Below are 16429 nucleotides of genomic sequence, written 5' to 3' on the forward strand. Positions count from 1 at the left end.
ATCAGGATATCAGCTGAATGACTAATGCCACAGAGAACCCAATTTACAGTTACAAAGTTTCCAACATCTGCCGCCTCGATGGAACATCCTTGAAACTGGAATATTCTTACAAATCATATAGAGTCAACGCTATTACACATTGTAAAAAGGACACATGTCTATTGGTTCACATTCTTTATATCCGTCCACCTCGACTGAAGCTTAAACAATTCCCTATATCCAGACAACTTTATAAGACATTATTTAGGTGTACATCGGCCACAGCTTTAGTTTATATCAATAGAAGTCCATCATGTGTTAAGATTACTCCAGATATCTCCATGGTGTCAACTTTCAAGGACAACTGATGAAAAAGACAAAAGGAAGACACAAATTATAGAAATTGTAAGGAGTAATGATAGATAGGAATCGTCATGTTCCGGAAAAGTAAGCATATCCGGTGCCACATGCGGCAGTCGTCACGATGTATATGGAGCCAATCAGAGTTAGTCAACCATCAACCACTGTGTGAGGAAAAAAAAGTCATGACTGACAAAACAGAGGATAAGAAATCACGACCAAAACAGTGGGTAAAAAATCACGACCAGAGTTAGGGACGAGACTTGGGGACGACACTTTAGAACGAGACAATGAAACGAGACGTGCTTGCTGGTTTATACGATCACGAAGACTCGTGCCTGTATAGCCGGTGCCACTAACGCCGTTACGATATGTTCACTAATGTAATAATGCCAAGAACAAAAGGACGATAAACCCGCTACTGTCTTGTTGAGAGACCAATGGATTGCGTCGTTTTCTCCACTTATCCTATTAGCCCTGCCGAGGTCTGTAAAGGTCATATACTATTCTTAACTACAGTACCTAGTCGTTCTACTTCTGACCTTGGTCAGATAGAAAGACGTTACATAACATACTCTGTCGGTAAAACTTTAACCTCGTGGCATTTAAACGTGTAAGCATTTCACTTCAGGTTGAAAAGTACATAAACAACGGCAGTATCACACCTCAGAGTACCCTTACTGTGGCTGTTCGTGACAGATGCTCGCGTTTTATCATAATCTGATGTAGGTATACCCCTTACCGTTTGTTGACAACCCCTAGGAGTATACTCCGATCGTTTCTAACTGCTGGTATAACTACATACAACACAAAAAAATATACAATTCTTTCCTCAAAATTGAAAAACAAAATCATAAATTTCGCCACCAATTACCATAATCTGAATACATACTGTTTTTTTTTTTTTTTTTTTTTGCAATGTAAGCATATTTAGCACATCTTAACCAAATTACAGAACTCCAGAAAGCCTTTTCGTTCCGAATTTATCAAAGTATTAAATATTAACTTGATTAAAACCTCTAATTGAAACCATACTTTGCATCCAAAATTTAAATAGCGTGTGTCGTCGTTGAAGCAGAAGACGCTTACTTTTCAGGAACATCTGGCTTTATTTTCCTTGTTCGTTCCAAAGGGTTTCCTTAGGAAGAATTCTACCATTTGTTAATATTTTGTGTTTGGATCAATATTCTACTGACATGTCGCACAATCTTTTAACATTTCTGGAGGTGCCCTGAATATCAGTCTAATAATGCATTCGCTAGAAACTTTTCGGTAAATAATTTACATCTTTTAATGACATTGCTAATTTCCAGGTAATAGAATGATTAGGTAATTTTCATGAGTTGTAGATTATTAAAACATGCTTTTGCACGAATTCAAGCTGAAGAAAAGATTTTTTGTGCGAGTTGTAAATTAAGAAAGGGACGTTTGCGTAGATCTATTTGAGAATGAGACCTTTTGTGCGAGTTTTTGATTGAGAAAATGAGGCTTTTGTACGAATTCTAAAATGAGAAATGTTGGTGTTTTGTCATGGTCTTAACACGTCAACAGTAAAACAGAGACAGTAAGAGAGGAAGGGTTTTGTCATGGTCTTAACACGTCAACAGTAAAACAGAGGCAGTAAGAGAGAAAGTGTCATGGTCTTAACACGTCAACAGTAAAACAGAGACAGTAAGAGAGAAAGTGTCATGGTCTTAACACGTCAACAATAAAACAGAGACAGTAAGAGAGGACGGGGTTTTGTCATGGTCTTAACACGTCAACAGTAAAACAGAGACAGTAAGAGAGGACGGGGTTTTGTCATGGTCTTTTAAAACGTTAAGTGTAAAGCATAAAACTGCACAGCCAATCCCTTATGTTGTAACTTAATTAAATATCTCATTCTGTCGGCTTCTTTTAGAACTGTTAAAGTAATAAAGCAAACAACTCTAATAAAGTTTTATGTTGATGATGTCTTGCTAAGATATGTTTTCTGAAATGTTGCCAGACTTTGCTCGTATCGTATTTGAATTATTTCTTTTATAACTTTCTTTGTGTCTTGTATTCCAAATACGGTATAGATGCAAAGAATATTATTGTGTTCTGAAATCTTACCTTGAATAGAACAAAACATTATTTTATATTCACTATACAGCATCATATAGCTGATCAGGCATCTTTATACATATCGTCCGTTTTTCCTGTCATGGCAGTGACATATCGGCCAAATTTCAGCATTGTCATCAGAATGACGGTTATCAGAAGGATCTCATTCAGATATCTTCTTTCTCTTTCATATGTTAGTATTTTCATGTTGTTTTTTTGTGTGATATGAACCCGGAAGCGTTTTATGTTCGTCAGTTTGCCTGTTGATTCCGTTGTTGTATACATTGTTCTCATTTGGAACGTGGCATTAATCACTTGCATTATAATTTTTAATTTAGATCATATTTTAATGATTCTGTTCAGATGATACAAATGTACCTTTCATTATTTTGAAATCATCAGATATTTGAAGATTATGAAATTAACATAAGCATATGACCAATGCATCTCCCCGGCTATATTTTGGAATATTGCTCTTGGCCATTTTAATTTTCCTTGTTCTTACGAGTTAGATCGCAGTATTAAGTTGCCTTCAAGGTCTAACAGATGTGTAAATCATTTATTTTTCGCGAGGGATTATATTTCATGTTTATTCGCGAACAGCACCCCTCGCGAATTCCAGTCGCTCTCGAATATACTTTTGCTGATATTGTTTATAAATAAATAACTTTTGTAGTTCGGTACCCACAAAATCATGTATTCGCGAATGAGACTGTCATTTATCTTTCGCGAAATCAAATACTCGCTGAACTACGACAGTAACACGGAGATGTGCTTGGTACAGTGCACTTCTTATGTAAGTGAGGTAACTAGTTCCGTAATCATCGATAACCTTGAGACAAAACGTTTGCTCATTTTGCCAGTTTGTAATTGCAGCTCCATCCATATGTGTACCGAAGGTTTCCTAACATGTTACATGGCAAAACCTTATAAAACGGACAAATGTGAAAGCGGGAAGCTACTGAAAAAATCAGCCATTCTGTTATAACCCAACTCCCGACAATAATACATACACATATTTACTAAAACTGTTTCCTTTTAGATACAAACATAGAAATATTGACAATTTTAACAATATAAAAAGTCAACTATTGTCACCAGGATTATTGATTCAGTAGGAATGTGTTTATAATTCACACGAAACCACCATCAGAAGCGACGTGCCCGGCATGCTTCCCCGTCCTCAGCACCAACACAGTTCTACGGGGGACATTAAATGTTAAATTGCTTACCTACAGGGGAGGTCACAATATTGATGGCGTTCTGGATCTATACTAAGCACGTGCTGTCGACTTATGTAAATCACAGGAAGAAAACAATCGAGAAGCAATCGATTTTGGCTAGATAGGGAATGAAAACTAACGAATATTAATTCGAGTTAAAATTGTACCGATTTGTAAAGCTGATAGATGTTTTGTCTCGTCCGAGATATCTATATAAGTTTCAATAAAAAAACCCATCCTATTGATTTTTCTCTCTAAAACATTTTATCATCATTAGCGAACTTCCAGCGAGCAGCAAATGGGCGAGAGGTTTATAATTATCCATCTATTTCTGATAATGTGTGGTTAGATGTTTTCTTTAGTTACCAAATATAAACTTAATGTATGAACCATACATTTTACAAACATATCGCAATGATAATTTGTAGCCATCCCCAACAACAGGGCTAACGACATTTTTTAAACCAGAATCAGAAACAGAAACAAAAGGCCCAGAGGACCTGGATCTTTATGACCAACAGCACTATATCTATGCATATGTTCCACAGTAGATGCTTAAAGCAATATGACAAATTACTCCATATAGGTTCTGTCCCTTAGTAGTCAGTCCCCTCATCTGCACAATGTTGAATTGAGACTTTCTCGTGATGTTTCCAGTTAAATATTATTGATAGATATCTTTTAAATCAAAATCAAGGAAAGAAGATGGTCAAACAATATAGCAGAAAAACTCTTAGTTATAGCTGGACGGATGACCCAGGACAACAGAAGCTTACTTGCCCTTTAGATCATTGTTCACAAACACAGATACACCATATCTGAGACTTGCACAAATAAGGTACATGTAATTATAAACCATAATCCTAACTCAAAACCAATAATAAAACGTTTCATGCATATCATTAATGATGTCACCATGGTCAGTGAAGCCCCGGTTACTGGAGAAGTACTGATAACAGTTAACTGTAGGCCTATAAACACTGCATAGCAAATGGGATCAACTTGAAATTTCTTATTCATTTATGCTATAATTATGAAGAATCTTAAATCAAAATGAAGCCCTTGCAATTCTCTTTCCGATTATGTTTTCTGTATTTTAATGCTGTGAATAGAACATAACTAATTGGCTAACATGTAGTTTTTCACATTACTTAGCTCAAGCCTCTCATACCTCCAGGGGACTTGGCCAAATCTATTTTTTGGAACAATATGACATCACTGTGAAAGGTCCTTATAATTTATTCCAATTATGCCAAGCAAATTCCCAGCCAAATATATTCCTTTAATAAGTCATTGGAACGTTCTACATATTTGTATAGAAGCCTTTGTGAAACTTTTACTGGCAAAATATGATAGCCTTTGGTCAATTAGAAGTTGTTAATGATTTTACCAAATTTAACCCCAGTGACCTTAAATATTCTAAAGGGTCAAGCTATTTTTTTCACACTATGTGGGCACTATAAAGGGAACATTTTGGCCAAATATTAAGATTTTAGGCCTTTTGATTAAGCAGAAGTTGTTCAAAGGTTTAATGCATTAGACCATTGTGACCTTGAATATGGGTCAAGGTCATTTCTTTTCTCAAATATTACCGGGCATCATTGAGAACCTAAATTGGCATAATATCACTATCCTAGATATTGGGTTAGTCAGAAAAAGTCGTTTAAAGGTTTTAACACATTTGACACCTGTGAACTTGAATATGGGTCATTTCTTTTAGCAAACAGTGTAGGACACCATAAGAGGAACATAGTAGCATAATAGAATGATTCTAAGCCTTCCGGTATTTGGGGAGAAGTCGTTTAAAGGTTTTAACACATTTAACCTCTGTGACCTTGAATATGGGTCAAGGTCATTTCTTTTTACAAACTTTGTTGGGCTTCATCAAAGGAATCTTTCAGCCAAATATAACTACGACTTTCTGAGTACCCAGATTTCCTGTGGTATACAGGTAGATAAATGATATTGGTGTACAAGTACCCAGATTTCCTGTGGTATACAGGTAGATAAATGATATTGGTGTACAAGTACCCAGATTTCCTGTGGTACACAGGTAGATAAATGATATTGGTGTACAAGTACCCAGATTTCCTGTGGTATACAGGTAGATAAATGATATTGGTGTACAAGTCCTAAGATTTCCTGTCGTATACAGGTAGATAAATGATATTGGTGTACAAGTACCCAGATTTCCTGTGGTACACAGGTAGATAAATGATATTGGTGTACAAGTACCCAGATTTCCTGTGGTATACAGGTAGATAAATGATATTGGTGTACAAGTACCCAGATTTCCTGTGGTACACAGGTAGATTAATGATATTGGTGTACAAGTACCCAGATTTCCTGTGGTACACAGGTAGATAAATGATATTGGTGTACAAGTACCCAGATTTCCTGTGGTACACAGGTAGATAAATGATATTGGTGTACAAGTACCCAGATTTCCTGTGGTACACAGGTAGATAAATGATATTGGTGTACAAGTACCCAGATTTCCTGTGGTATACAGGTAGATAAATGATATTGGTGTAGGAGTACCAAGATTTCCTGTGGTATACAGGTAGATAAATGATATTGGTGTACAAGTACCCAGATTTCCTGTGGTACACAGGTAGATAAATGATATTGGTGTACAAGTACCCAGATTTCCTGTGGTATACAGGTAGATAAATGATATTGGTGTACAAGTACCCAGATTTCCTGTGGTACACAGGTAGATTAATGATATTGGTGTACAAGTACCCAGATTTCCTGTGGTACACAGGTAGATAAATGATATTGGTGTACAAGTACCCAGGTTTCCTGTGGTACACAGGTAGATAAATGATATTGGTGTACAAGAACCCAGATTTCCTGTGGTACACAGGTAGATAAATGATATTGGTGTAGGAGTACCAACATTTCCTGTGGTATACAGGTAGATAAATGATATTGGTGTAGGAGTACCAACATTTCTTGTTGTACACCGGTAGATGTAATGTAAAATGTATGTCGAGTACCCCAACTGGTTGATCAGTACAAGATATATTATTGAGTTACGTAAAGTTCTCGTCTCCGCTGTGATAAACTGTACAAGTTGAGCTCTATTCATTGTCGATGTTACGTACAAACTTGATTTTTCATTAATACTGTAATTTGACACAAAATTTGAAATGAAAGGATCAAACACAATTTTTAATATCCAACGTATCAAGGGAATCACGAGAGTGTTTCGTGAATAGCTAAATTAACACCACATAAACTCCAACGAATTCAAAGCAAAAATTACCTATCAACTTTTTTCCTACGGGTGGAAGAATCTGAAGAAACAATAGCACCCATTACTTGGACGCGTTATAGCCAGTAGGCGTTCTCGTGCTCCAAAGCACTGGTATCGACGACTTGTGCAATGTCTTTGAAACCTACCACAATAATTAGCATCGATTGTCGTCGCCCAAGGTAATTATAGTGTTGTAAGGCAGCCGGTGTCCGCCTCATCCTCAGACTTAAAAACTCAGCTGGCGAAACAACCAGGGGATCGATTTCATACACAAACCCATGAATTATTAATGATTCCGAATTACATCTCAAAAGACTCAATTTATTTTCTTTTCAATCCATGTTTGCTGGAGGTGTTGTTTTGTTGAAGAGTTATTTAAAAGTACAAGATATTTTCTGTTCTACTTACGGAAGTAATTTCCATTACAACACCGCTACAATCCTCATTGTTGTTTACTTAATAGGCATTCATTGCATTTTCTTAATGTAACAAGTGATACAAATATGTTTTTTTTTTTTGTTTTTTGCTTAAAAAATATAACAAGTTTAGATAAAAATTGTAGTATCATCGTTTCTGTCAGAGTTTTCGGAGATTAAGCCAAACCTAGTTCCATTTTTGTAGCATCATCTAAGTGGATGTGTCATTTAGTACCGACTCACATCAAAGTATTTTCACATTTTTCCAGTTATCTGATAAAATGTAAGTAGATTAAAGCGATGACACCTATGTACATCAAATCCAGACCTAACCACCAAGAGAGGCAATAATATAGACATCATTGATAAAATCACGACAACAAGACAAAAAGTGCCGACGACTTAAGGACACCTGCTAGGTAAATTATAGCGACGTGAGAAGTGACACCACGGGGCACACTGACAATTATACAGTAGGAAGCGATAACTAAGAAATGGCGACAATAAAACTCCATTAAGCACCAAAGGCTGTAAGTTTTTTTTTCAGTTGAAGTACTGGAAAAGGGCATATCTATAAGGACACAGCCAAGGAGAATATTTGGAATACCTCTATTGAGAAATGGAAAGTTCAATATATCCAATTCTTCGTCCTTTAACATTACAATTTAGTAGGATGCAGCTGTGACTGATTCCACGATATCAGGTTAAGATCCCTATGTAAACTGATGTGTCGTTTCCTTGATTTTATGTTCAGGATTGAACAAGAGACACACTGGGGATGGTATTAATAGGAGTGGAAATAAGTCTTACTCCTAACAATACCTTAGTAAAACTAAGATGACTCCAGACGACCTACATGGAAAGAGAAAGATGTAGACGAGGACTGGAACATATTACATCTATACTTTACTTGTCAATAGTTTACTTGGAAATCTCACTTTATGATTCAGAAAGTTGTCAAGTATTAAATAGATTATCAGAGAAAAAGTCAACAAAATGTCATCAACGAAACTCATAGAGTCAATAGAAAAAATCCCGATTGGTAATCATTTCACAACTTCACTCTTCCCACATTTATCTCTACCTGAGATAAAGGCAAGGGGATTGTTACGAGTAGAAATTGTACATTGTTCCGTATAGGCATCACTGAGAAAACTCCAAGAAAATGTCAACAGAATTTGTTATAACTCTAACCTAAAATTAAAAAAAAAAACGAATGCAAATAAGAACACAGAAAGATTTACAAACAGTTGTTGTGGAAGGGAAATCGTCTTCTGCTTCATCAACGACATCCGCCATTAAATCCCGAACGATTAATGTCACGTACTCAAAGTAAGAAAGAAAAGACAAGAACTTTACACTTTTTCAATTACAAAACAACAACAAAAAACGTTCAGTTCACAATGGCAATTAAAACTGTAGTACTGAAAAGTTTATTTACAGAAGTTATTATCAGTCAGAATTCTATCGATCTCAACATTTAATTCATTATGTTGTGTGCATTGTCGTGTTAAATTATAAAAAAAGTAAACTTCATTTAATTAACAACAATTGTGAAACAAGTTTCCCCATCTTACACTAATTATTATTCATGCCCTGGATGGAAGCGCGCGAGGGGTCTTTCTGTGGCTGAGAAACCAGAGTTCCCGAGGAAACCCACATGGCCTGCAGGTGACTTCGGACCTTTCCACGTCACTAAGTAAAATGCGTTAACACTACGCTACACGACTACCCTAAGTTAGTACAGTTACAGTTTGTTTAATGTATGCTTCTTGGGTCATTTACGCTTGTTTGCTTTAGTTGTCATTCGCTTCGTTAAAAGAGTAGGTTACATAATTAAAAAACGAAGGATTGAAATGTGTTTTGGACGAGGATGACAAGGTACCGATTGGTCTTAATTAACATATAAGGAGTCTTGACCGCACGTCTTTCGAGCTCTTTACATCCACATTCCCTTAATTGTACTTCACGGATATACTACATGTACTTTGGAAATTAATTTCGTTAAGAGAATCGTAAACCTCGTGATATTTTTTACATTGTTTGCTTCAAGTCAAGGAATTCAGTGTGGATTTTTATCATGTACGCCATACTGAGATATTTATAAATAACACCGAACTTACAGGCTAATCGAACGTAGCATGTGCATACATGTCTGCGAGTGGAGATACTGAAAATCTCCAGGGTTCATGACCAATGGTTATTTACAATAAACTATTTCAAATCACATGCTATATGAATCTAAACTGACTTGTACTTAAACAACACCAGCCAGCAACAGGACTTCAAATGTACATGGACACAGCTGATCTGGTTCATCTGCAATTTTATACCATTAATCAATGGTCCCGCTGGTTCTGTTTTCCTGAATTCAAACAACTAAAATGTTTGATAAAACTACAACACGACCTACCATAGGCCAGGAACCGACAAATCACATATAAACAATAAATCATGACCGGACTACACAGATCCGGATCGTTACAAATGCAATTGCTTGCATGCTCTGATCATATCGCAATTTCTCTTGTCTGCGTTGATTCACGAGTCGCCTCAAACGTGTTCTGTCTATTGTAGACATACGTCGGTCTTCTCCATCACAATGGTCCACATCTCAAATATACTGTGTGATTAACCGCAATAATGGCTTCGAAATTCAATTATTTCTTCATTTGTACAGGAAAATTCTTGGTCTGAGCAAAAAATGGAAACAACAACATGTGATTCTTGCCTATTTTTCTATTTGTTTATTATTTGTTTGATATTTTCCTATTGTTAACTGATATACAATAAAGTTCTCAGTTACATAACATTCATGTCAAATTCTTCCAGTACAGAAATCTGAATAAACGTTTATTAGATTCATGGAATCGATTCCTGTACATTGGTGAAACGGCTTTATCTATATGTTATAAATTGGTAGATGAATCAAACTCAAACACATTACTAACATAGATCTTGGGCTTCATTTCGATCCGCCCTGGCAATTCAGACACACTTGAAATGAAGGAAAAATTTGATTTCCCTTTTTTGTATTCTGGTGGGTACCGATACATCGGTAATTCTTTACACTGATATAACGAAATCTACTTGTTTTTGGTATTTTTAAATCATTGTAATTATTATGTCTCCTGAAATGAACTTCTCTCTAAGTACAATTGATAATTGAACATTTCACTTTAATGAAATTTCTGGCACATGGTCATAAAATCTAAGATGTAGACCTATGCTATTCACGATCAATATAGACTGAATGTTCTTATCGGTGTTGAAAATCAATATTTCTAATTTTCCTTATCTATTTCATTTGTTTGAAACACACACACAGGTTACAGTTTGGTAAATGTAAAAATCGCTTATAAACAGACCGACCTGCTGTAAATTGAATCCTGAAATACAGAGAAAGTTTACACGTATAGTCACTCCACATACAGTACAATATGAAAAGTGTTTGAGGGTAGTTTCTTAATTCTTAAAATCAAAGACACCATTCCAAAGATAACACAATTCGTTTATACAACACAACTACTATACATAATTATTTAATCTTAAGTCGTATTTATTTCTTTGTATTTTCGTGTTTAGTCTTCTATGAAGTCTAAACGACGAAAACTAGAAGGACGAAACAGCTGTATGATGTAGCATCACAGACTAGTCCTAGAAGGACGAAACAGCTGTATGATATAGCATCACAGACTAGTCCTAGAAGGACAAAACAGCTGTATGATGTAGCATCACTGACGAGTCCTAGATGGCCGAAACAGCTGTATGATGTAGCATCACAGACTAGTCCTAGAGGGATGAAACAGCTGTATGATGTAACATCACTGACGAGTCCTAGAAGGACGAAACAGCTGTATGATATAGCATCACTGACGAGTCCTAAAAGGACGAAACAGCTGTATGATGTAACATCACTGACGAGTCCTAGAAGGACGAAACAGCTGTATGATGTAACATCACTGACGAGTCCTAGAAGGACGAAACAGCTGTATGATGTAGCATTAATGACGAGTCCTAGAAGGACGAAACAGCTGTATGATATAGCATCACTGACGAGTCCTAGAAGGACGAAACAGCTGTATGATGTAGCATTAATGACGAGTCCTAGAAGGACGAAACAGCTGTATGATGTAGCATTAATGACGAGTCCTAGAAGGACGAAACAGCTGTATGATGTAGCATTAATGACGAGTCCTAAAAGGACGAAACAGCTGTATGATGTAGCATTAATGACGAGTTCTAGAAGGACGAAACAGCTGTATGATGTAGCATTAATGACGAGTCCTAGAAGGACGAAACAGCTGTATGATGTAGCATTACTGACGAGCCCTAAAAGGACGAAACAGCTGTATGATATAGCATCACTGACGAGTCCTAGAAGGACGAAACAGCTGTATGATGTAGCATTAATGACGAGTCCTAGAAGGACGAAACAGCTGTATGATGTAGCATTAATGACGAGTCCTAGAAGGACGAAACAGCTGTATGATGTAGCATTACTGACGAGTCCTAGAAGGACGAAACAGCTGTATGATATAGCATCACTGACGAGTCCTAGAAGGACGAAACAGCTTTAATTCCTTGCCGGGCTCTAGTATGTCTTAATCTAAAATTTGTACTGAGAAGTGCCATTTATTTAGGTGTTACAATAGAACATGAATGATACGGATGAGTTTTGATAGTTAACGGAATGTTTCATGTTTTATGGCTACAGCGTTTAAAGTGAACAGATTACCAATCGAAATTATTTAAACCTAGGTACTCGATTGAAATCCAGGTAAACAGTGATACAGTGTGTGACGAAACCTTCACAGTCCCAACCGTCATATCGAAACATGCAGGATGCACATAAAAAATACCTAACACCACATTTTTGACAAAAATCAGATCGGACAAGCGTAAATGAGAAAATTTTCATGATATCCTGTTGATACTGTACTATAATGTATCATAGCTTACGTTTATTCAGATATCGATTTTGGAATGTTATCAGTCTACACTTGATGCCATACAGTAAAGTACAATTATAAGGAATGTAATTACTTAATCCGTAGACCAGATCCAACTTCCATCACCTAATGAATATACACAATAATTACAAAAAATGGCCCAGTCATTCTTTATAGACGAAATCGTCAAATCAATACGTCACATTATGACGTCATAGCAACATGCTAAAAGCCATTGTTTATGCCGTACAATGGGTACTTAATGACCTAATGAGCAGACATTGGAGGGTCACTTATAGATAATGGTAGGGTTTGCTAAGTAGCCAAACATAACTACGATTTCTGCTTAATTTTTATCGCACAAGCTCATCTGTCCAGAGAAACTACAATTTAACGAACTCGGAAATTGAATCATACCGAATACGGCGATATGTTGATTATAGCTGTTGGCATGGAATGGTTAGATCCCTATTCTGATAGGCAGTGATACTCATGTATAACATTGCATCAGATCCACTAAATAATTTAAACTGTTCACTCCTGTGACAGATCAATATATCATAACATAACTTTGTGTTTTTCCTAACCATTTTAAAAACCCAATATTCAAATGGAAATATATTATTCAAGCTTTCGGGGTCACTACATAGAGTTACAGAATAGGCATCACTCACACCGGCCGTCAATATTAAACTTTTGTAATGATCATTATTCAGAAAAACATAGCAGACAAAAAGGTGATACATTTGATAATTTATACTTAGAAATTTAAAGAAATATGTCTTCCCATATGTAATTCAATCGTGATCTCATACCAGCCACTGTAACAATACTGTGACGACTGAGGCGGGACTCGGGTCATTTCTGGACTGGAGTAATTCCTGTGGGGACTGAAGTGTTAGCCAGAACAAAGGCTAGAAAATAACCAAGTTAGTGCTTCCGATTTTCCCTTGGGACTTGTTTGACATGAACAGTACAAAACAGGTGCAGCAGTACTTTTAGCAGGGAAGTGATCAGTTTGTTATCGGTTGTACTTCAAGGCAAGGTCAACTTAAACCTCAAATCATTAAAGATGTTAGGGCAAATATTATATTCATATTATCTATGTCTACAATCTTGCGGAGACCCGATATTTCATAAATGATGGGAACGGAAAAGGCACATCCGGGTATTGAGGTATATAGGAAAGAGTGAAATCCGGAGAGGTATATAGGGAAGAGTGAAATCCGGATAGATATATAGGAAAGAGTGAAATCCGGATAGGTATATAGGGAAAGAGTGAAATCCGGAGAGGTATATAGGGAAAGAGTGAAATCCGGATAGGTATATAGGAAAAAGTGAAATCCGGAGAGGTATATAGGGAAGAGTGAAATCCGGATATATATATATAGGAAAGAGTGAAATCCGGATAGATATATAGCAAACAGTATAATCCGGATAGGTATATAGGAAAAAGTGAAATCCGGATAGGTATATAGGGAAAGAGTGAAATCCGGATAGGTTTATAGAAAAGAGTGAAATCCGGAAAGGTGTATAGGGAAGAGTGAAATCCGGAAAGGTATATAGGAAAAAGTGAAATCTGGATAGGTGTATAGGGAAGAGTGAAATCCGGATAGATATATAGGGAAGAGTGAAATCCGGATAGATATATAGGAAAGAGTGAAATCCGGATCGGTATATAGGGAAGAGTGAAATCCGGAAAGGTATATAGGGAAGAGTGAAACCCGGAAAGGTATATAGGAAACAGTGTAATCCGGATAGATATATAGGAAAGAGTGAAATCCGGAGAGGTATATAGGGAAGAGTGAAATCCGGATAGGTTTATAGAAAAGAGTGAAATCCGGATAGGTTTATAGAAAAGAGTGAAATCCGGAAAGGTGTATAGGAATTTGTGTTATCCAAATAGGGAAATAGAAAACAGTGTTCCCTTTACGTCAGTACTATTAAACTATGGTCAAAGCAAATATCCATAAATATTGGGGATCATTATATAAATTATGACTTTTAGACTGCAGCCGATATCTTGAAGTCACGGGAAATCTCTATCGATAAAGGAGAAATATGACCTCCATATTAACTCAAGGAGACAGTAATTAAACCTCTAAAATGATAGGGTACATTTTACAGATATCGACATAAATGGAAATCTATAGGTGTTAGTAAAAGATAATATTTGGTTAACAGTCAGATCATATTTACATCTAGAAGTTCGTAAAATATCCGCAATACTATCGATTCGACAGAAAAGTAAGCCTTTCATGAAAACGATAATATTTACAATACAAACGATATGTTTAGCTTAGAATTACAATCGGCAAAGTTTTACAATTGAGTGACATCAAAGCAAAACTATACCTCTGAGTATCCCAGTAAAATCAATCAACTTGATTAGGAATTAATATTATCGATCACCAAGATCAATGAAGGTTTAAATCTACATTATATATATCATGTTGATGTCAATTGGGTCTGTCAACTTTTAATTTTACATTACACAGCAATATCGCCAATAACTGACCGGAAAATATAGACCTCTAGTTTTCTTTTCTTTCAAAATTGATCCATCCCCAAATTCATTTAAATAACGTAAATCCGTATGTCTGAATCTCCATTCTGATACTGAATTGACAGATTCACCTGCATTCCAGTCTCTGCTTTGACAAAAAGAGACATGTGCACGTGTGTGCGTTTCTTATTTACAGACTAAAAATATTAGGATTACATGAGCAAACATTTGGACAGAACACAAGACATATTTACCTTAGCGAGAAGTTTGAGGAACGTTGCAGCCATATCCGCGTAATTTGTCAATTCCCGTGTTTAGGATCGATTTCCATCCACCGCCCTAATTGATGGGCCAGCGGACACTTGGTTATTACTTTGCTATTAATCCTCAATCGGACGCGAACAACGTATTCACTCTAAGAGCTCTTCAGACCCAGAATGAGCCGTGGACAAATCCGTTCTGACGTTTGTTCCGTGATGAAGTTATTCCTGGCGTTCGAGTCAAACAAATCACAGACATATAGAAAAAGAGCACGAGAAAACAGTTCCGCTTCCGTCCCACAAATCGCTTGCCTACTTTCCCTTTGATGACAGTTCAGCACTGTGTGTTACTGGCGGTGTAATCACAGTGGTACATATTGGATGTAGGTAATCTAATAAACAAGAGAGTGGTAGATTGGCGTTCATGAATGTGTAGACGTTGTCTTGTAGAGATTCAAGTCTTCATCTTCTTCTTTCAATATAGATACATATTATATACAGACAATTAACACGACAAAGAATGACGATCAATGGTCCATGAGGTAGGCTGACAGTACTGAAGCAATGTGTACACGCCTATACCAATGGCAGATCATTAAGTCTATCAGATGTTAGGTTAATTCTGAAACACATGAGGTAATAGCTTCCAAACTAGTAAGATTAACATGGCGCGAGTGTTCGTACCAGTAAGTACCTAAATTTTGGTATACCGCTGTGTCTTGAAAACCGCCACCATTAAATCGCAAGCCTTGGGGCTAGAGGAGAATCTCTCCTCTGCTGGCGAAGGAAACTGTAAACAATTCCCACCCCTCAGACAGTGTTATCATTGATAGGACATTGTAGTGATAGCAGATATCGACGCTATCACACACCCAGTTACTATTTGTATATTGGGTACACTTTCCACTTTATGTAATTTTAACGATAACACGTCCATGTGAAAACTCTTATCACCTTCAACTGTAGCAATATCGAACAAGCGTTAGGGAGACTGTATGTTGTAGGGACAGTAGCGATGTCTAGATACATACATGTATGTGAATTACTGCTTGACGCAATGTCGGTCTTTATCTACCCTTTTTCTCACAAATATAATGTGAGACAGTCGCCCGTATAGGGGCGACCCTTTTACAAGTTTCCCGCTGATGGCCGAAAAACTCTTATCTCGGTCTCCACATTTCAAGCGATCGGTAGAAATCACTGAACGTTTTGTTGGAGCGTGCGGAGACACCAGACACAGTAGTGATAAAGGTTTCATTCACTAACATCCCAGATGTATCAAATTAAAGGCGACAGAGCTTTGTTTCTTGTAGAAGGTCTCGATGAGGTACAGACTTATTAATCGCTTTTATTAAACATTGTTCGATAAAACTGGCAATTATAGTT

The 16429-nt window shown here is 36.6% G+C and overlaps 1 protein-coding gene across 1 annotated transcript in view; it reads right to left on the minus strand.

Moving 5' to 3' along the window:
* LOC132548673 (uncharacterized) overlaps nt 1-15546 on the minus strand; it is a 151154-nt gene extending 135608 nt beyond the window's left edge. Inside the window, exon 1 of the mRNA XM_060212553.1 lies at nt 15038-15546. Coding sequence (XP_060068536.1) covers nt 15038-15070 — 33 coding nt within the window. The 5' untranslated portion in view covers nt 15071-15546. The remainder of the gene's footprint in view (nt 1-15037) is intronic.
* Nucleotides 15547-16429: the final 883 nt, after the last annotated feature.

The sequence above is a fragment of the Ylistrum balloti genome, unplaced genomic scaffold, assembly GCF_031769215.1.
Source record: "Ylistrum balloti isolate Yb309-2 unplaced genomic scaffold, AGI_CSIRO_Ybal_v1 Utg370024, whole genome shotgun sequence".
Taxonomy (NCBI): domain Eukaryota; kingdom Metazoa; phylum Mollusca; class Bivalvia; order Pectinida; family Pectinidae; genus Ylistrum; species Ylistrum balloti.